General features: G+C 44.2%; 1 protein-coding gene and 1 pseudogene across 1 annotated transcript; both read right to left on the bottom strand.

Annotated features, from left to right (window-relative positions):
- Window positions 1–2: 2 nt before the first annotated feature.
- LOC118420006 lies at window positions 3–14832 on the bottom strand. The gene is given in 23 exon segments (XM_035826709.1): window positions 3–687; window positions 2234–2565; window positions 2787–2921; window positions 3040–3151; window positions 3475–3557; window positions 3740–3880; window positions 4412–4610; window positions 4809–4984; window positions 5670–5844; window positions 6304–6453; window positions 6774–6940; window positions 7967–8085; window positions 9082–9233; window positions 9496–9611; window positions 10165–10287; window positions 10546–10654; window positions 10822–10904; window positions 11270–11338; window positions 11341–11409; window positions 12462–12657; window positions 13177–13352; window positions 13605–13779; window positions 14545–14832. Coding segments are annotated over 22 exon segments (3210 nt in total). The 5' UTR covers window positions 14749–14832; the 3' UTR covers window positions 3–687; window positions 2234–2284.
- A 1606-nt stretch (window positions 14833–16438) lies between these two features.
- On the bottom strand, window positions 16439–22688 carry LOC118418804 (annotated as a pseudogene).
- Window positions 22689–22842: the final 154 nt, after the last annotated feature.

Below are 22842 nucleotides of genomic sequence, written 5' to 3'. Positions count from 1 at the left end.
CCTTTCCAAGATGTGCCCTGTTGTCGTAACAAAATAATAAGTAGTAGCAAGAAAAACTGGTTATACCACATCGTCCTGCATAGTAACAATGCGTTAGAAGGTGATAGCAAACATTTAATGTATGTCGCTAGGGAAAAGGCTCCCAGACATTTTGGTCCTTTCACAACTTATCTCTCAATACTCGGTGGTTTTATTCGGTGGTTATAGCAAAGGACCAGGCGTTATGACACCATATACACCTCGGGGCGGGTCATTAACCCTTAATTCGATACGTCACACGATACGTTTTTCAGGCCGCGTACAGCACGACGTGTTTTTATAAATGTAAAATCTTGCTGTTCACGAGCTCAAACCATAGTCAGTACATTTAATCAATTTGGTGACTTACCGATATGGCAGTTCCTACGTAAGAATAAATACATTCATGCTTCACGCATGTTCAGCGAAAGGGTTTGTGGGTAATACTAGTATGTCAAGGTGCCTTGTAAACAGTTCTCATCTAGACCATTGTCTAGCAATGTCCAGTCATGCTTTGTTGATGTCTCGGGGACCTTTACCTTTGACATCTTACCTACAATTCCTGTCAGTGCACATGCTTCCTCAGAACCACGAATGTGCTTTGATATTGTGCCCAAACAATCTGCAAAAACATAGCCCCTGTGAAGAGGCTCTGCCTAGCTGCTGTAGATTGACGGCATCTTGCCAAGGATTATTAGGGAATTCGCCTTTGAACTGTCCCAGCCTTTATGTGACATTATGAACACCTCTCTGTGTCAAGGTGAAGTACCGGACATGTTCAAGGACGCTGATGTTGTGCCCATTCCAAAGGAGATGCCACCGCGACTGGAGAAGTTAAGACCTATCTCTCTAACACCTATCTTTGCCAAAGTGTGTGAAGGAATCGTTCGTGACTGGTGCATGCAGGATATCCTTCCTAACCTGGACCCTCGACAGTTCGGCTCTCTCCATGGTTGCTCAACAGTACATTACCTGACGCGTCTTGTACACAACATCCTTGAGGCATCAGACAAACCAGGCTACGTGGCAACACTTGTTCTCACCGACTTTTCTAGAGCCTTTGACTATGTCCACCACCAGACGGCCATTTGCAAGCTACTTGACCTTGGTGTCCGCCCGTCCATCGTGCCCTGGGTGAGCAGTTTCCTGTCAGGGCGGCGTCAGCGTGTGAGATACCAGGGCACAGTCTCGGACTGGCAAACTCTGACGTGTGGTGTGCCTCAGGGAACAAAGTTAGGTCCACTGGTTTTTCTAGCCCTGGTTAATGACGCTCTCCCAAGTCACGAAACGTCTTCAGATGGCTTTAAATATGTGGATGATATGTCTGTGTCCGAATCACGACATGTGTCTGCAACACCGAGGATTCAGGACGACATCAATGGCTTGTCTCGTTGGACTGAGACCAACTTCATGTCCTTAAACCCATCTAAGTGCATGGTGATGGTGTTTTGCTTCCTGAGAAATCCTCCACCACCGCCGGTGATCACTGTTGGTCCAACCCAACTAGAGGTTGTCCAGGCAGCACGCATCCTGTGACTTATCCTCCAGAACAACCTCAAATGGACTCAACATGTAACCACAATTGTCAGCAAAGGGAGCAAACGTCTATACATGATAAGGAACCTGAAGAAGCACGGACTGGACATGTGTGATCTTATACCAATTTATATTGGTTTCGTACGGCCACTTCTGGAGTACGCATGCGTCGTCTGGCACCCGGGACTGTCCAGAGATCTATCAGCGAAGATTGAGCGCGTCCAGAAGAGAGCCCTGAGGACTGGGACCAGATTACGTCAGCTATGAGTCTGCTCTGCGCACAACAGGACTCAGTCGTCTGGACTCTAGAAGGGACATTCTATGTCTTAGATATGCGCAATCTCTTGCGAACTCTAGCAGATACAGTTCATGGCTCCCATTGCGGCGGGGGGATGTCCACAACAGAACTTTAAGGAATAATGCCAGCTACACCAGTTTCAAATGTAGGACGTCCCGGTTGAGTAACAGCACTCTCCCCTATTGCGTCAGACTCCTCAATGAAAACTTGTAGTGTTTTTTAAAGGAATCGGACATGTCAGTATAGCGTATTTGATATGTTGTATATATATATATAGTGTATATATACGTATATGTGAAATTTGTGATCATTGTACAAAATTGCAATTCAGCCGTTAGGCTGCAACAGTTTTTTAATCCAATAAACCATTTCTCTCTCTAGATCTTTCCATCACCACATCTCTATTAAACTGTAATTGCACAGATGGTACACTTAAAACCACCAGACAAGCAGTAAGAAGATGGAAGACAATACAACAGCAGTGCTGAAGCTCCCCCTAGCGGTTCCAGACGCCACCCTTTCTTCCCGATCACAATCATCCGCGTACTCCCCCAGACAGGCCGCGTACTTCATGACGTGAGCGATGTAGTTCTGCTCGTGCACGCCGTGGAACAGGTGAGCCATGGGGCCGTCAGCAAAGATGGCGACGTCCTCCGCCCCATGACTCGCCACAATCATGGGCACGGCGCTCTGCTGCAGGTATTCCGGATTTTCTGTGGAAATAATGGTCCATTACTGTTATGTAATAGTGTAAGGTAATTTGCCCCTCCCCACCCTCCAGTCTCGTTTTGGTGCTACTCTCACAAGGTCCCACCTGAGCTCTCGCGTGAGCAGACTCAAAATGGTGTCCGACAATGGAAATATATACTGTATTCTAGTTTGACAACATAATACGAAAGTTTTCCCTTTTTCCATCGCCTTTGTGATCTCGTACCTGTATCCACGTTGGTGATGTTCTCACGAGAGCCTCCCGACATGTTGTAGCCGGGACTGGAGCCGTACAGGAGCGGGGTGTACGGCTTACCGTCAGGGACAAGTTGGAAGTCCCAGAGATTCGGGTCCAGCTTACCTAGTAAGGAACGATATCAACCTGAAGTTATGCCTAGCTAGACTTTTACAATGACAACACAGATATGAGCTTCCATGTGTTTAAAAAAACATAGCAGATACCAAAGGTCTAAGACTACCAAATATGGGGCTGCCTCTTCCCCCTCCGAAGCCCCCCAGACTGACAGTGTGGGCGTGGTCAGCCGTCACGACGATGAGAGTCTCATCCAGGTTCAGCAGGTCTTTAGCTACCTGAAACAGAAAGACATCATAAAGGTGCTATTCATGCTATATATACATTGACCTTGATTACAGATCTAAGATTCTAAGAAGCAGTGACCAATCACCATTGTTGGCCAAGTCGTTGGCAACCTGCATTGTCAAATAGAAAATGCTAAACAGTTACAATGAGTTAATCATCAGGTCTTTGTCATGGCTGTGGTGTCACAAGGGAGATAATGGTTAATACTTTCTCAGCAGAACGCTGCCATCTACAATGGCGTGGTTCTCTACAGTTTCTATTCTTGGTCATTGATGATGAAAAGTCCGTTAGAGTGAGGCAAGCCTATACGTACCTGTACGGCGTCGTCAAAGGCAACGGCTTCGTTGATGGCCTTCACTGCCTTTCCCTCGTGATGTCCATGGTCTATCTTACCGCCTGTGTCAAGAAGGAGAGAGACATGTTGACATCAAGTAAGAATATCTAATACAACTGGAAATTAAGACGGGTCCATGTTTTAGTCAATTCTTTTTTTGGAAGACCTCTTTTTTCTCCTATAATTAACTATTTGCATATCTATTACACCATCGTCAAAAATGACTACCTTCCTGGTAAAATACCTTCGACGAGCAGGAAGAACCCGTTTCTATTCTTCTGCAGTATCTGAATGGCAGTTCGCGTCATTTCCGCTAGAGTGGGTTCTTCTGTTGGAGAATCCTCTCTGTCTGTCATGTACTTCATATGACTCGGTTCAAAAAGTCCTGTACAACAAAAGAGTGTTACGCGTTATAAGAAAGAATAACATCATGGTAGCATTTTGGCCGGCGGACAATTGCCATAGGTCATTCTCGTCATGTTCTATTACAATTTACATTGCAGCTATATAAAACTACATCAATGGTAGCTCGATCTATGTCTACGCATATACGTCTATGTATAGCTTTGTCTTTATTCTTATAGCCGGTATAACAACCCTAGGCCTTCGGTGTAACACATCAGATTACTGCTTAGGAGGCTTCTGTGCTCAGTACAATCTGTCCCGAGGCCAGAACAGACCCAAGTGGAGGAAACTTATTACAGCCTTATGTCCCACATGGGATGAAGAGGGTCATTGAAGTAAAGTAAAGTTACTGCTTAGGAGGCATGTGGGTCGGCAGCAGCTGGTTATAGTACATGGTAAACTGGACGACCTGCCACACCTTAGTTATAACCTTTTTCACATTTAATGTTCTCTAAATCTATCTGTTAAGGCTGCCTCTACTGTACCCAGTGTTCTACGTGTTAAAACCTACCCAGAAGATAGTCCGTAGTTTGTGGATTGACGGTTCGGAAGTCCGTCCCGTTCCAGACGTAACGAGCTGATGTCTTCCCGAGCAGCCAGTCCTGCACCAGGTTCCTGCCGTCACTCCGGACGCCGTTAGATCCGGGGTCGTCCGGATACTCCGGGTCGGTCCCGTTATGGAACATCACTCGACCACCGCCTAGTATCACCTGCGAGAAATGTTTTCATTGATTATTACAATTAACAGCCTTTTGAACATATTCTGTTTATGATCGATATATTGTGTCGCGTCGCGAAAAGTCTAACATACGGCGCGGCCACTTTCGTCGCGGAGTGCACGTGACATATGGTCTGAGTTCGCGACCGTGCGACGATAGAATCTGACCGTGTGGTGTTTCATAATGTACCTCTATGCCGGGATTGTCGTCCACCAGTTGAGCACAGATATCCTTACAGCCGTCCTGGGCAGCTTCAGGCGAAAGAACGCTATCCACCTCCCACTCTCGGTAGGCAGTGTGGGCGTAGGCTGCCGCCGGGGTGGCGTGGGTCACGCGGGTTGTCGTCACGATGCCCGTGGACTTGCCTATGTCAGATATACAGAAGCAGGTTAACGTTTGCCTTAGCGGCTGTACTGTTGTTACAATGTGAGTCATTTCAGACTATGTTTTGATTAGCATACACAAGCAGCAATGACATATGGCTGAGGTCTGCGTTATCCTTGTGTAAAGTTCATACTTAAGATGAAGCTAGATCATTGGACATCGAGCAGGAGTGCTTTCTTTTCTCAGAGGATGTAAGAGACCATATAGATCAGAGAGCCCCTCAACCATCCCTCGACCCAGACGGGGGCCGATACCGACTTTCGGGCACCTTGAGTACATGAAATAGGCGCGTCGGGTCACTCTAGATTGAAAATGATCAGACGACTGATCGAAAGCAAGCGCTTTTCTTTGTGTGCGGAAATATTGTATAAAAATTAGCCCCTGATTTGCATAATTAGTATTTAATTATGTAAGGCATCTGTTAAGCTATCTACATTCCAAATATCATGAAGATCTGTCGACCCATTCCCGAGTTATTCCCCTCTAAAGGGATGATGCAACTAAAAATTCGTGACAAGCCTGCGAAAAAATTCCACACATGCCTACGAAATTTTGGGAATTCTTGTAAAACGGACGCACACTATACTATGAGGCTCGCCCCATAAGGCGTCGCCAAAATCTCTAGAATGTCTGCATGTAAGGAGGCAAGATGCAACAGAATCCTACCTGCCCTTTCTGCCCAGGCTAATACAGACTGGACTTCCCTGCCCTTTGTAGAGTAACAGTCTTCTATCCGCGCCCTGCCGTCCACTCCGATCGTCGCGAACCTCGCCTTCACGCCGCACAGAAACGCCGTGCCAGTTGCCCCGGAGTCCGGGGTCTGGGCGTCTATGTTATAGGTCTGGAGGATAGAAGAAACAGGAGTTCGAAGACGCCATACCTCCGTGATACATTTTGAGTTTCTCTTAGAGTTTGTTTTGTGCGATTGTAGTTCACTAGTCATACAGAGAATGTTTTAATTAACATGACGTGTGTTCTTTGATCACTTACTGTCACTCTACGGTGAATGCAAAAACACCGTGAAACAGACCAAAAACCAATACACCCCCGTGAATAAGTAGCATTGTCCATTGACCCCATGACCTGATACATCCTCTCACTTCTGCAAGTCTAACCTCTGCGGTGACACCTACCATCTTCCCACTCTGTTCCTACCACTCCACTGACAGTGTATTATCTTATAACAATAACTACGGACTCACAAAAACATAGCAAAGAAACAGACACACAAAATCAAATCCAACGTAGGTATCAAGTCTTACTATGTGCTTGCTTCCTGCCGTATACTGTTAACGTTTACCTTCGAGTGTGCCACGTGCGGCAGAGTATCCATGGCCAACACAGTCTCCTCTCCAGGGTTTCCCGCCTTTTGTCCCTTCAGAATCCGTGCTGACGTCACGCTGACCGCGCCCATCCCGTCGCCTAGGAACAGCACCACGTTTTTGGCAATCTGGTTTTCACCAAGCAAAACAAGTAGTATAAAGTAAGAGCTACAAAACTTATTTTCATAATGCTACTTATAAGAACTAAAGAAATCAGAATATACAATACAGATATTCATGTAAGTTCAATGCAATAATATACAATCGCCCCCTCTCAACAAACTTACCAAAAGTAGACAGTTGTATTGAATCAAAATGTATCACATACAATTTAGTATCAGATGGACTTCTATATCTGCTACATTGAAATGAAATCATCCTTTAAAAGTTCTTTATCTTAAGTGGAAGTTTGGGTAGGAAGCATAAAATTATATCAAGAAGATTTTACTTTCGTGTTGTGGCTCCGCTGAATATGTAAGGCATTTTGAATTGATCTTTCCGCCATGTGGTTCCAAAACTCCGGGTTCTCCTCGGCCTCAGGAGCGCCGCCATAGTCTCTGTTGTTAGACCGTGCCCGGGGTCCTCGGTGAGCTAGGCCGTCCAGATCTAGAGATCCTTGTCAAAAATAAATACAAAGAACGTCTAAATCTGTAGTTGCACCTGGGTCCTGATAATGCTTCGGTCAAAGGGGCCCTTAGGAATAGGCGGGCGGGTTTTTTCACTCTCGCGCGCGCGTCATCCCTACTTGGCCCCAAGAAGCATTCTGCGGCTACTGGGATAATTTTTGGAACGGCAGGGCCCCGGGTTTATCTTAGCTCGGAGTTGAAATCAATCCGAGACGTGGTAACAAAGAGACGCCTTGCTCTAATCGTGACAGGTACTTTTACATTGCCTTTGCCAATAATGCTACGGTCATATCAAGGAATATACACAAATTATGATGATGACTAATTTTCATATGTTCTATTTGTTTTGTTGTCTTTTACATCATACTTTTCGTCCCCGAAAGCTGTCCGGCTTTGGAAATGTTACCGTAGTCTTCTTACAAGCATGTCTTTACCGTAGCCATAAATTGTCCCAGTATGTCGTATGAACTGCATTTGTACCTTTATTTTTGTGTCTTGGCACGGTATTCAGCTAGGTAGCGGTATAGTATTTTATAGTATCTACACACTCTTGAATAAACATTTCAACGTTGTTCGGATTCGGAAACAGCTTAAAACAGTTTTAAACCCTTTAGCTAACCACCTGTTGATTCAAATAATTCCAGCAAGTAGCGTTATATTCAGCTATATTGGCATGCACTGTAGAGCATGACTCATGTGTTTGTGCTATGATAATTGCGTTCAGGTGTATGTTATGTCGTATTTTGATGTGCCTTCCTGTGCGTTTTTACGTTGTACTTTCTTGTTCTTGTTCTTGTACTGTGCAACACCCCTAGTTTGTTGGGGCAAACCACACAGGGCGTAGTGCTGTTTTGTTATTGGCTGTTCCTTAGATGTTGTAATGCCTCTTCCTTAAACTTAGTGGGGTTAGCTTGGAGTGTGGTAGAGTATGGTAGGTAGCGGTACAAGGACACCTTCCTGTGTCCTTGTACTGTAACATGACAAGTCGTACTGCTTCTAAAGAACGGAAACTTACCTGACGTCACCGTTATGAGAGCAGTCAGCAGGGAACACACCAGCAGAGCGGCTCTAGCTCCAGCCATCTTCGCTGCCATAACGTCATGAACGTGCGCGTACTGTTTACTCACTGTTAACCTTTGATCACAATGATGTTATAAAGCTAAGTACCCGGTCACAAAGGCGTTTCTAGTCAGAACAGTCTCCAATATCAAACGTAACAAGAATTATACGAGAACTTGTCGGCATAACAAGAAAGAATCGACGTAGGTGAGAAACAACAGTACAGCCAACTGTTTGATAACAAGTCGTTTTTATGTGACATACCCTAAGTATGGGTGTCAAGAAGAGTGTGCTGGTATTATACAGGCACTGCCTTTAGACTTACGTCAGTCAGACTTGAAACAATTAATCCCCGAAGGACCCTCTAACGTTGATTTCGCGTGACCTTACGGGTACGCTCGGGTCGTTTACAAACGTCACACCACCTCTGTTGGCCTATGGCTAATGAATAACTATTATACCGTTACGCCATGTGTAAACAGTTAAGGGTCAATGACCCGCCCGAGGTGTATATGGTGTCATAACCAGTATGAAATGGGGCCTTCTGCTTGGTCAACGTATCCTGGCTATATGACAATGTTGTTTAACGTTGTTCAGCCTGGCCCAGTTTGAAATGTGCGTCTGGTCATAGCTACAATAACTTTCACACATTCTACAATATACTGACAGGCATTATGGATGACACTTGACACTTGAGACACTTGGACGGCCAGGGATATCAATTTAAGATAGAATTTACGTTCAGAACTAAGAGCAAAGCCTTAGATGGTATGTCTAAAGGCATGTTTGTACATCAAAATTCAAGAAAATAATTGACAGTTTCGGAAGATTTTATTGCATTCCCAGCAGAGCCTAATCTGCAGTACCAGTCCTGATCGCCGGGAGATGATTGTACAAAACCACCTTCGAATTGCAAAAATAATGGTCTATGGGGGTAAAAGAGAAATCACGCAAGCCTCCTGAATGGACTTTCATTATCCATCTATGTCATGGTATGTAACTCTTAGCATACAGGATAGTTTCATTCAACATCAAAAGTATGCAGATAAAATGTAGGCGACCGTGATCAACGTGATGGCATAAATGTCCCCTCTAGCGGATCTGCTGATTCCTGCACTTCTACTGGGTCTCGGGTTCACTGTCGGTGTGCGCGTGTCACAGTCGTGGGAGTACTCCCCCAGACAGGCTGCGTACATCATAACGTGTGCGATGTAGTGTTGCTCCTGCGGACAACACAGTGGGTGCAAATATATATATCATTTTTTCTTCAGAGAGACAAATCAGGAGTCACTACAGATACTGAGACACACAAACCGACAGGTAGTGAGACAGGTAGAGATACAGATACTAAGTCAGGCACAGATACAGATGTAACGACCATGACGTTTGACAGTACAGGTATACAAATACAGAGACATACACAAGCACAGATACAGGTACAGGTACAGATATGGGAACATGCACAGGTACAAATGACACAGGTACCTGTACGCCGTGAAACAGGTGTGCCATGGGTCCGTCTGCCATGATAATGACGTCCTCCCCTGCGTGCGTGCCAGTCTTTCGTGGAACAGCGCTCTGCTGTCTGTACTCCTTATATGCTGTAGAGACGGTAACAAACACTGGCACTTTCATGTCTAACTGTTGGGAAGTCCTTATTTCATTGATTTGTTTTATGAATCTTTAGGGTAGTCCATTCAGTTATTTTATTCATTTCCTAAATGTAAAACCAGAATGCGAAGATTCCACGCCTCCGTGAACGACTATATATTTCTAAATAAAGTTTTATTGTAGCGAATTGATTATGCAAATATTCATTGTATCCATTTGTAACTTCCTGTCACTCTACGGTGAATGCGACAATCAAATTTATAACACGAAAACACAAGTAGAAGATAATACATCTCCATGGATAAGTAGACTCTACCATCGACCACATGACCTGGAATGTCTGACATTTCTGATAAACGACCTAACACCTCTGAACTCTACATCTTGTCACTCTGCATGTCTGACCATCTTCCCACTCAGTTCCTGCCACTGTACTATGTTAACATAACTACGAACACACACCATCACAACCATCCAGACACACCTAAAATAAATCATCATGTATACGAAGGCAACAATACAAAATCGTTAGTTGATTTGTACCCGTGTCAACGTCTGTAATGTTTTTCCGGGTGCCGTTTGCCGTGAGTTTGTACCCAGGGCCGATGCCGTACAGAAGCGCCGTGTACGGTAGGTCGTCTTTTACCCCGGAGCTCTCCAATTTTCCTGAAAAGAGCGTCATGTATGTGTGAGATATTTCCAGCGTTCCAAAATGTTCTTTTATAGCAGCGTATACTCATACACATATATTACATATAGATCTATGTCAAGTCGTCCTACTATCTGGCTTTGTCGGGGGTTGTCATATCAAATATGGAGTATAATCATACCAAATATGGGAGTTACCCATACCAAATATGGACTGTAATCAGACTAAATGTGGGGTACACCCGTACCAAATATGGAGCTCAAGTGTAACCATACCAAATATGGAGTGTCCCCTCTTGGGGTACCCTGCAAACGTCATTGTGTGGGAGTGGTCCGCCGTCACCACAATGAGGCTGTCAGATGTGTCCAGCATGTCTTTAGCCACCTGTGGTAGTACAAGGGACAGAAATATGCTGACCGTAACACCGACTTACCTTAGGCTACACCGCCTTACCTTAGGCTACATCACATTCCAAGAAAAAAATGGAATTTTACAAAACAAATTTATTGACACGACTTTTGTAAGGTATTCTGAGTACAACTAAAGCACACCTTCACAGCGTCATCAAACACCACGGTTTCTTCTAAAGCTTTGACGGCCTTGGACGCGTGATGGGCGTGGTCGATGCGGCCTCCTGAATCCGAGGATAGCACAAGAACAAACAGTCTCATTGCGTATTGTTCTTAAATACCTACTCAAAGAACATTTACTCAACATACTGGAATAGTCATGAATGCGCCAGTCGCTGATGTGCCACATAATGCATATGAAATGGAACGATACCATCTTGGATTGCGACATACAAGATACAAGACACAATATAACTTTATTGGAGATCGCAGTGTTGCCACTGAATCAAAACCAATTTACACTCACATTAAGAACATTTTAGATTGTCATAAAAAATAAGCAGTACAGCCTAAACGTTTAAAGCAGTGAGACGGACATTAGGTAAAATCGATATGTATCTTGTAAGCATATTTACAATTACAGACATACCCTCAACCAGTAGGAAGAATCCATTCCTGTTCTTCTGCAGGACTTGTATCGCCTTCCTGGTCATGTCGGCAAGCTGGGCTCTCCTGCCGTGTCGTTGACCCGGTCAACGGAGTACTGCATGCTGCTTGGTTCGAACAGACCTGTGCAGACGGACTACAAGCATCAGTTTCATCATACCTGGTTTGTCATGGATGGAAAAAAATGTTCGAATCCCACTTCTTACACCATGTTTCACCTTGTAGGTTACTTAGTGTTGAATCAGGCAGAGACCTTGATGCTGCTACCGATCTGTTCGAATTCCTATGTAGGGTTAGTACTGTGTACGTTGGCGTTATGCTCAACTCCGAGTCCAGTGGAAGGAGAGGTCGTAATACTTCAGGCGTCAGTTCTTAGAGAACACATGTACATCCTATTCAATATTGATATTGGGTTATAACTACTACGTTGCATATAGTGGAGGGGTGCTAATAGCTGTTTTACTCTCGTAACACGTGTGTTCTGTCTTATCCTCGCTGGTGGCGTCGTAAGACCGAGTGACTAGGTTGGCGTCTACGAGAACGAGAGGTCCCGGGTTCGATTCCTGACATTCCTGACTAGACGTTGTGTCGTTGGGAAAGGCACTTTATACGACTTTTCTAACACCATCGAGGTGTACGTAAATATAGAATACAATACGGTGTATTCCGTATCACCCAAGGTACCAGCCCGACCGTGGGAAGGATCGCCCGAAGGCCGGAGGGTGATCTGACCCGCGGGAGGGCTGGGACCGAAGGTCAAATTTGGTGCCCTCGAACAAAAAGTGTTACAACAGCAATGTTCCAACGTCCGAATCAGGTATTCGAATTGCCAACCTTGCCGCACTCAGCCCGCTCGAAATGGTTCGATTTACTCGAAGGAAGCCTGTGTGATACAACTTTCGAACCTGTGTGATACGGAAGTTATCACACGGTCTGGAACACCCGTATCGAACGTTTTCGCGTCACAGGTATGACATAAATACGGGTATCTGACTTTGATTTGGAGACAAAAGGCGGTGGATTGCCTGGGAGGGTTGGGCCCCGCGGCCTCAAAAATATATTGGACCTTTAATATAAGCCTTTAAACCTATACACTACCGTAGCATCGCTTGAAATCCTACAAAAAGAACAATTCAATCGTGGACGTGCACTGCCTAAAGAAACGTCTTTCTCACCGAGAAGATAATCTACTGACTTCGGATCCACACTGTTGAATTCCGTTTCGTTCCAGACGTATCGGGCTGGTCCGGTTTTCCTGTCAAGCCACCTTTGGATCAAAGCTATGCCGTCTTTCCTGGTACCCTTCGACCCGTCTTCAGGATCCGTCATGTTGTTTGTTAGAAAAGCCCGGCGACCGCCACCTAATATTACCTGAAATACGCAACGTAAAATTTAAGAATTCTTCCGACATTTTTCACTTTTTCTTTGTATATACTGACGTTTCTCATGATTTTGCAATGGGGTGGTTGCCATGTGAGAGCGTCTTGTACGGTTAGTACTTTTTTTCCTTAAAAAATTGTGAGATGTTGTGATACGTTGTTTCACTGCAGCGTGTGCTCACTTTAATCTACGTCTAGCCTTCCTAACGTCTAACTCTGTCGGATGTAATAATATCGTGTATAGTATAAAGGGTAATGGTATCAAACATGGGTTGAAACTATACCATATTGGTTGTAACCATGCAAAATATGGACGTCGACTGTAACCGTACCAAATATGGGGCATATACATACCAAATATATTCCTATAACCATCGAATAAACCACAAAGTGAACACACCAACGGATAAAGCACGGAGTGAGCGAACCGACCGGTGCAATTTGTGAAATTACACACTGAAGAAAATGTGAACGCTAACGTTATCATCGTATATACAGCTCGACTTTGTACCTCTATGTCGGGTGCTTCTTCCACCAGTTGATAGGCGATGTCTGTACAGTTGTTCTCCCGGGCCTCCGCCGTCAGATCGCTGTCGGCCTCCCAATTGCGGGAAGCCGTGTGCGCGTACCCTGCCGCCGGCGTGGCGTGGGTCACACGGGTGGTGGTGACGATTCCTGTGGACTTTCCTACAAAGGTGATGGTTTATTTGCTTTAAATTTGTTTCTATCGCCTTGTATAATAAATGTCATTCCTCTTGAAGTGGTGATGACCTTATATATACTAAAGAAATGAAAAGTTGGTTAAAAACTCAATCAAATACTCCTTAAATTACAATATACTTTTTCAATTAACATTCTGCCTTTTTTGTGAGCTATAGGAATGCCTGTTAAATGTGTTGTACCATGTTTTGCGCACTAGAGAAGGACGAAGTTCTCAACCTGCTTTCTCTGCGTGCTCAATAATGGACTCCACCTCGTGACCTTTGGCGGAACTGCAGTTTTTGTACGTGGCTCTCCCGTCCAGACCGAGAAGTCCGAGGTTCGTTTTGACACCGCAAAGGAACGCTGTGGCACAGGCTGCTGAGTCAGGCACCTGTTTGTCAATGTTGTACGTCTGAAAAATATGAAGCAAAATTATTTCAGAAACATCATTTCGACACCAATTTTTCAGGAGACCTATCTGTATAATCATCCTGGAGTTTGTCCCTCAAATGCATGACGACTGCAAGTGGAACATTATTGTAATCAAGCATTCTAAATCACATTTGCTAGAAGGTTGTTTTCGGTAACGTTTGTGTGTGTGTGTATGTTTGTTTGTGGGTGGACAGCATAACTTTATTAGACCTGAATGGATTGTATTAATATTCGGTATGTGGGTCGGTTTTGACGAGATCTTTAAATGATTCGACTTCTGGCACCTAGCGGCTTGTTGTGGTATTGAAATGTGGCAGAAAATCTAGTTTGATTTCTCCAGTTCTGAACACACAATGGGCGTGATTATTTAGTGGTAGATAGCTGTATATTGCATATAGCATATTGTGTGCACAATGTGTGCACAATACATAATGCAATCGATAAATATATATGCGTAAATGTAGAAACGTGCAACCAGCACGCCCGGATGATGATGATGAGTAACGTATACATGATTGACAATAGGCTCAAGTTTCCAAGCCTATCTTGATAGGTCTACATAAACTACTCATTTTTACAGCCCGAGCACTTTACTTCTTATCAGTGTTCTCTGAGTATCCACAAATGCTCTGACTTAATCTGAGTCGTTTCAGATCAAACATGTTTGCGTTGTGACGTTACGTCAGTGTTCAGTCAGAAATTCAAGTCATGCTCAGGTCACGTTCTATGATATCGTGTCTCTAACCTTAGACATGGCGGTATAAGGTAATGAGTCCATGGCCAGCACGGTCTCCTCTCCCGGGTTTCCCGCCTTTTGTCCCTTCAGGATCCGTGCCGTGGTTACCGTGGAAACGCCCATCCCGTCTCCCAGGAACAGCACCACGTTTTTGGCCACGTTCGTGTTGAGGGTCTGCAGGCGGAGGGCTTCATCGATGGAGGCCCGCGCCATGTTGGTCCAGTAGTCGGGCGTCTGCTCGCCTGTTAGCGCCCGATGCTTCTCTTGGTTCTCATCGTTTTCAGTGTTTGTTGGTGTATTCAAAGAAGAGCAGGTCGCTGTAAATGGTTAATTTGTATCCATGTTTAATAAACCCATTGTAGCGCAACTGCAGTAGAAGAAATTAGTTTGATTGCCAGATATTATATTCCGTAAAGGAAGTGTCTACACTTCCGTAAATTTTCTGACCACCAGCCATATAACAATCCATTATTCTACTGATCCAATCAATGTGATATTGAAATAACGTTTATATACTATTGAATATGCAACATTCACTTTCGTTCAATATTTGACGCACACATTTTAAAGGTCCAGGAACCTAAGGCGACAAACATTTTGTTTATGCCTGCTCACAAGACTTTGTTGACTAAGACGCATACTCTAGCTGAATCACCCCCTACATGACAGAAACAAGCCTTTGAAAACTACCCACATGCCGTATATCACAACAATCCACCCACGTGTTCTCTAGTTATCTTGCTGACAAACACAGAGCGGCCACTACAGTACCTCATTGTAACGAAGGCATAAATGAAGAAAATTACATCCTTTAGATTGATTTTGTCGTCTTACCTGGATAGGCTGATGATATGAACATAGAAAGTGCTAAAAGAGGTAGCCTCATCATTGCAATATGGACGAAGAACTCTAAGGTAACGCCGTATAGGCTATATATATATGCGGAGGGAGTGACCTTGTCTAAGACCTCTTGAACCATGTAACACAGGCTTGTGAGTCTGCTAATTTGGGTCTGGCATTTCTCGGTATCTGGAGCTCGTTACAACTTGATCTTGTCAGGTGTTACGGCAGGGACTAAGTGGCGCCAAACCGACCTGCTGGGCCTGCATAGCTCTGTAACCACAGGGGTAAACTAGGGGACATTGCAGTCGAGGTTTGTCCGTGACCTTCGCTTTGACCCGACCGTGCGATGTACAGCTGCTCTCACATGTCAAATGGGGTTCTAGATTTGTGAAGTATGAAAAGGGGAAATGTTTCTATCACCTCTAACCAGTTTGATTAATTATATAATGTGTACTCTTCTTTATCTGAACCATGTAATGATTCAGCTTAAGAAGTTAACATGTTTGTAGAGTGAAATCGCAGTGCAGTACTTTCTTTGACTAAATGCAATTGTTTGTCAAAGTGTAATTGTTACACTTGAACTAGTGGACAATAAACTCCAAAGAACATCCAACATAGCATCCACTATTGGCACACAACTCTACTGTATACATCACCTGCTCTGGGTGTAAAATTATGTTTTGAGTAAAACAAGAGCAGCGTCCAAACAGATTGACTGAGATTTTATTTCTCGGTAATTTACAACAACATTGTCTATATACGTATCATACACGGTCATTAATTTCCTCTTCCTTCCAGCTACATTTTCATTTTCCAGGACATACTTGACTTACTTTGGACATAATCTCCAAGCAAATGTCTGGATGGAAGATTGTAAGATTGATCAGAAAAGCTCGATAGTCAGGATATGTTACAATCTTCCACCCAACATCTGCTCTATCACTCTCTCTCTCTCTCTCTCTCTCTCTCTCTCTCTCTCTCTCTCTCTCTCTCTCTCTCTCTCTCTCTCTCTCTCTCTGTCTATGTGTCCCTCTCTCTCTCTCTCTCTCTCTCTCTATATATATATATATACATATATCTTTCTCTCTCTCATACACACGCATACACACGCACACTACAATAAGTCACTGCGGCCACAATGAAAGCTAGAAATGCGTAGCCGTCGTCATCAGTAGCCCGGAAAGAACTGTTGTCAAGGCGACCGTATAATAGCTCCCCCTGGCGGCAGGCCCTGCATCCCTGACGGGTTTGGGTGTTCCCGGTTTGTCACAGTGTTCGGTGTACTCCCCCAGACAGGCGGCGTACATCATAACGTGTGCGATGTAGTGTTGCTCCTGCAGACAGAAGATAGGGTAGGTTTAGATTTCTTTGATGAATTTCGGCTGTTATTCTGTACGAATCAAACTACACTTATTTCATTGTTGGTCAATGTCCTTGGTACTGAAAGGTCTATCGACTCAAGAAACAACTTATGTTCGTGTAATTGTCGTTCGTCTGTTCTGTAATGCATGTAAGATTTTGTCATAAAAAGACCAGACCTTGCCTTGGGAAATTTGAGCTTACCTGTACGCCGTGGAACAGGTGAGCCATGGGTCCGTCCGCCATGATGATGACGTCCTCCCCTCCGTGCGTCTCACTCCGTAACGGCGCGGCGCTCTGCTGTTTGTACTCCTTATCCGCTGTAAGGAAGATGGAAATCTCAACCTTGGTTTCTTTTCTGTACTTTGGTTTGCTTTCTTATTGAACTGTACGTAAGCCAAGTAATACTTGAATTTATATCATTATTTTATATCATAGTAGTGTTGTGCAGAAAGACGAATCGGACGTTTCAGAGATTTAATATCAGAAAAGTTGTTGGTATGACGGTAATGTCAGCTAAACCATCGCGATGCAAAACTGTACTAGTTATTTCCTTATGCTTCTAGGTAAAGACTTCTAAGTTCTTGGCGACCCGTCGAACAGGAACGGGCTTATTTTGTATGTCTGGAAGTTTTTTTTTTGCACTCGATACTTAATGGAAAGAAAGACACACGAGATAAAACATATGCGGACGATTACTTACTGTCTGCCTGTCGAACATATTTGAACGCACGCCAGTTCAAACTTCGCATCCTGTCGGTCTTTGGTTAGAGCTCATCACAGGAACAAACTTGAACCCGGGCCGGGCCAGTAAGAACAAACTTCGCACACTCCAGACAAACGGACCAAAAACAATACCTCCGTTTTAATGGAGGTAACATCAAGATTTCTCTGAAGACCGCACCTGTGTTGACGTCCGTGATGTTTTGCCGTGTGACCTGCGTGTCGTTCCCGTTTGTGGTTTCCACCAGCGTGTACCCCGGACCGTTCCCGTACAGCAGGGTGGTGTACGGTAACTTGTCCCAGTCATAATCAGGGGTCGATGACGTATACACGTTTTGTCCTGAAACAGTTAGCGAGCATAGCGATCAGAGATGGCAGAATTCACCCCAGCACATACACATAAGTACAAGTACATACAAAAACACGCAAAAACACGTACACACATATTACAAATAGAAGCACAGAGATGCATTTTGTGTACATTCCTTGTACTAATCTGTACACTCGTAAAAAGAACCCTGCAATCATATCAAATACGGAGTGTCGTCAAAACAAATACGGAGTGTAACCATGGCAAATTCCAGGCGTAACCACACCAAATATGGAGTGTAATCATACCAAACATGGGGTGTACTGATACCAAATATGGAGTGTAACCATACCAAATATGGAGTGTAACCATACCAAATATGGAGTGTAACCATACCAAATATGAAGTGTAACCATACCAAATATGGGGTGGCCCCTATCAGGGTACCCTGCAAACGTCAGTGTGTGGGAGTGGTCCGCCGTCACCACAATGAGGCTGTCAGACGTGTCCAGCATGTCGTTAGCCACCTGTGGTAGTACAAGGGACAGAAATAGGCTGACAGAGACTGAACATGACACCGCCATCCAAGAACGTTATAAGGGCTTTTCCACAGTCAAAGTTATTGACGCGACGTTTGTAAGGTATTCTGAATACAACTAAAGCACACCTGCACAGCGTCATCAAACACCACGGTTTCTTCTAAAGCTTTGACGGCCTTGGACGCATGATGGGCTTGGTCGATGCGGCCTCCTGTAACCAAAGACAGCACAAGAACAGTTTCATAACATACTTGATCCAACACAAAGAAAATTTACTCAAAACACTGAAATAGTCATGAATATGGCATGCCAGCCGCTGATGTGCCAAATGATACAAATAAAATGAAAAGATACGTCAAACATCGGAGGCCTTACCCGGGACCTCAACTCCCCCTCCCCCTTCGTTGTTTGACGGGTAATCCCTACATGTATGTAGATGCGTATAATCCCTATGTAGATGTAGATGTAGATGTAGATGTAGATGTAGATGTAGATGTAGATGTAGATGTAGATGTAGATGTAGATGTAGATGTAGATACCGTGTTGCAATGCGACATACCTTCTACCAGTAGGAAGAATCCATTCCTGTTCTTCTGCAGGACTTGTATCGCCTTCCTGGTCATGGCTGCAAGGCTGGGCTCTCCTGCCGTGTCGTTGAGCCGGTCTACGGAGTACTGCATGCTGCTTGGTTCGAACAGACCTGTGCAGACGGACTACAAGCATCAGTTTCATCACACCTGGTTTGTCATGGATGGAAAAAAATGTTCGAATCCCACTTCTTACACCATGTTTCACCTTGTAGGTTACTTAGTGTTGAATCAGACAGAGACCTTGATGCTGCTACCGATCTATTCCTATGTAGGGTTAGTACTGTGTACGTTGGAGTTATGATCAACTCCAAGTCCAGTGGAAGGAGAGGTCGTAATACTTCAGGCGTCAGTTCTTAGAGAACACATCCTATTCAATATTCATATTGGGTTACTACTACGTTGCATATAGTGGAGGGGGTGCTTATAGCTGTTTACTCTCGTAACACGTGTGTTCTGTCTTATCCTCGCTGGTGGCGTCGAAAGACCGAGTGACCAGGTTGGCGTGCACGGGACCGAGAGGTCACGGCTTAGATTCCTGACTAGACGTTGTGTCGTTGGGAAACACTTTACACGACTTTTCTCACACCATCGAGGTGTAAATACGGGTATCTGACTTTGATTGGAGACAAAAGGCGGTAGATGGCCCGGGAGGGTTGGGCCCCGCGGCCTCAAAAATATATTGGACCTTATAAGCCTAGCTAAACCTTTACACTGCCGTAGCATCGCTTGAAATCCTACAAAAAAAAACAATTCAATCGTGGACGTGCACTTCCTAACAAAACATCTTTCTCACCGAGAAGATAATCTACTGACTCCGGATCCACACTGTTGAATTCCGTTTCGTTCCAGACGTATCGGGCTGGTCCGGTTTTCCTGTCAAGCCACCTCTGGATCAAATCCCTGCCGTCTTTCACTGGTACCCTTCGACCCGTCTTCAGGATCCGTCATGTTGTTTGTCAGAAACGCCCGGCGGCCTCCACCTAATATTACCTGAAATACACAACTAGCTTAAGAGATTTCAGAATTCTTCCGACATTTTTCATCTTTTCTTTGTGTATACTGCATGAGGCCGTTTCTCGTGATTTTGCAATGGGCGGTTGCTATGCGAAAGGGTCGTGGGAGGTAGGTCGACTTTTCCTGAAAATTGTGAGATGTTGTGATATGTTGTTTCACTGCAGCATAATCATATCAAATATGAGTTGAACCTATGGGTTGTAACCTTGCCAAATATGGGCTCTATAACGCCTGTAACCATATAAAGGACGTATGTATACCAAACATATTCCTACTATAACCGTTGGATAAACCACCGATTGAGCGCAACAACGAATAAACCACTGAGTGAGCGAACCGACCGGTGCTATTTGTGACCTTACACACTGATGAAAACGTGAACTCTAACGTTATCATCGTATATACAGCTCGACTTTGTACCTCTATATCGGGTGCCTCCTCTACGAGTTGAAAGGCGATGTCGGTACAGTTGTTCTCCCTGGCTTCCGCCGTCAGATCGCTGTCGGCCTCCCAATTGCGGGAAGCCGTGTGTGCGTACCCTGCCGCCGGCGTGGCGTGGGTCACACGGGTGGTGGTGACGATTCCTGTGGACTTTCCTACAAAGGTGATGGTTTATTTGCTTTAGATTTCTTTCTATCGCCTTGTATAATAAATGTCACTCCTCTTGAAGTGGCTATGGTGATGACCTTATATATATTAAAGAAATGAAAAGTTGGTTAAAAACTCAATCAAATACTCAAATACTTAAATTACAATATACTTTTTCAATTAACATTCTGCCTTCTTTATGAGCTATAGGAATGCATGTCAAATGTGTTGTACCATGTTTTTGCGCACTAGAGAAGGACGAAGTTATCAACCTGCTTTCTCTGCGTGCTCAATAATGGACTCCACCTCGTGACCTTTGGCGGAACTGCAGTTTTTGTACGTGGCTCTCCCGTCGAGACCGAGAAGTCCGAGGTTCGTTTTGACACCGCAGAGAAACGCCGTGGCACAGGCTGCTGAGTCAGGCACCTGTTTGTCAATGTTGTACGTCTGAAAAATAGGAAGCAAAATTATTTCAGAAACATATATTTCGACACCAATTTTTCAGGAGACCTATCTGTATAATCATCCTGGAGTTTGTCCCTCAAATACGTGACGACTGCAAATGAAGCGTTATTGTAATCAAGCTTTCTAAATTATCTTCGCTAGAAGGTTATGTTTTGTGTAGCGGTTTCGGTAGCGTTTGTGCGTGTGTGTGTGTGTTTGTTTGTCTGTGGATGTACAGCATACCTCTATTAGGCCTGGATGGATTGTATTGATATTTGGTATGATTCGACTCCTGGCCCCTAGCGGTTTGTTATAGTACTGCAGCAGAAATTCCGGGTTTGATATCTCTACTCTCTAGTTCTGAACACACTATGGGCGTAATTTTTGCGTAGTAGATAGCTCTTGTTGTACATAATTTGTAATGTAATTTATAAAATATATATTACACACGTACATGTAGTAACGTATACATGATCGAACAAAGGTTCAAGTTTCCAAGCCTACCTTGATAGGTTTATATCAACTGCTCATTTTTACGGACTGAGCACTTTTGCTTGTATCCGTGTTCTATGATTAGGCCACGTTGATTTGATTATATGGATGACATCCGCGCTCGCACCAATTTTCGGCCATTTCCAAAAAAAAAGAAGTTTTCGACCACACAATAAATTGTGCAAAGCAGCTGTAAAATGAGCACAAATATTCCGTAGATTGAAAAAAAGTATCAGAAAACAGATAACTAATGCCATAGAATGCTAAAATGAATCTTAAGTAAAAAAATAAGATGTGACAGGACAGAAAGAAAAAAAAAATCTATTGTTGGTTGGAGGAGGTACCAGTACAGAAAATTCAGGTCCAGAGGATTATTTCCAGGTCCGGACATGAACCTGGACCTGATTGTCTGTGGAAACTTGAGAACTGACAATACTCAAAACAATGGTAATTGGTCAATTTTGCTACAAAGGAATCTGTTTGGTGGATTATTGGACTCTCACTCCATTTTAAAATCCCATCTCCATGTAATAAAGGCTAACTGTCTCTGTACCTTTGACTGTAGAAACTTGGTGCAATTGACTATAAACTCTACTTGACTTCGCTCTTGTTGTCTTCTTGGCCCCCCGCGGTTAGACCCCAAATGGCTGCCGACATAGTGTGTCCATTTTGTAATTAGCGAAACCTATTCCTCTGTTGTTTTTTTCAGGTCTGTTTTTTCGGACTGGTCCAAGAAGAAAAAAAATGTTTTGCACCCGTATGATGTACTGGTCCCTACATATAACTGTTGGTATACAACCTTCCTGGCCACTTTGATTTCATACTGAAGGCAACTCGTGGTGCACTTGCTTGAGTCGTTTCAAATCAAACATGTTTGCGTTGTGATGTTACGTCAGTGCACAATCAGATATTCAAGTCATGCTCAGGTCACGTTCTATGATATCGTGTCTCTGACCTTAGACATGGCGGTGTAAGGTAATGAGTCCATGGCCAGCACGGTCTCCTCTCCCGGGTTTCCCGCCTTTTGTCCCTTCAGGATCCGTGCCGTGGTTACCGTGGAAACGCCCATCCCGTCTCCCAGGAACAGCACCACGTTTTTGGCCACGTTCGTGTTGAGGGTCTGCAGGCGGAGGGCTTCATCGATGGAGGCCCGCGCCATGTTGGTCCAGTAGTCGGGCGTCTGCTCGTCTTGTTCCCGGTGCTTCTCTGGGTTCTCATCGTTCTCATCAGTGTTTGTTGATGTATTTAAAGGAGAGAATATCGCTGCAAATGGTTAGTCATGTATCCATGAGTAATAAACCCATTGTAGCGCAACTGCTGTAGAAGAAATTAGAAATCAGTTTGATTGCCAGATTCTATATACAATAAGAAAATGTCTACAATTCCGGAAATTTTCTGACCACTA

The sequence above is a fragment of the Branchiostoma floridae genome, chromosome 7, assembly GCF_000003815.2.
Source record: "Branchiostoma floridae strain S238N-H82 chromosome 7, Bfl_VNyyK, whole genome shotgun sequence".
Taxonomy (NCBI): Eukaryota; Metazoa; Chordata; class Leptocardii; order Amphioxiformes; family Branchiostomatidae; genus Branchiostoma; species Branchiostoma floridae.
This window is presented reverse-complemented; position numbering and strand designations above follow the sequence as displayed.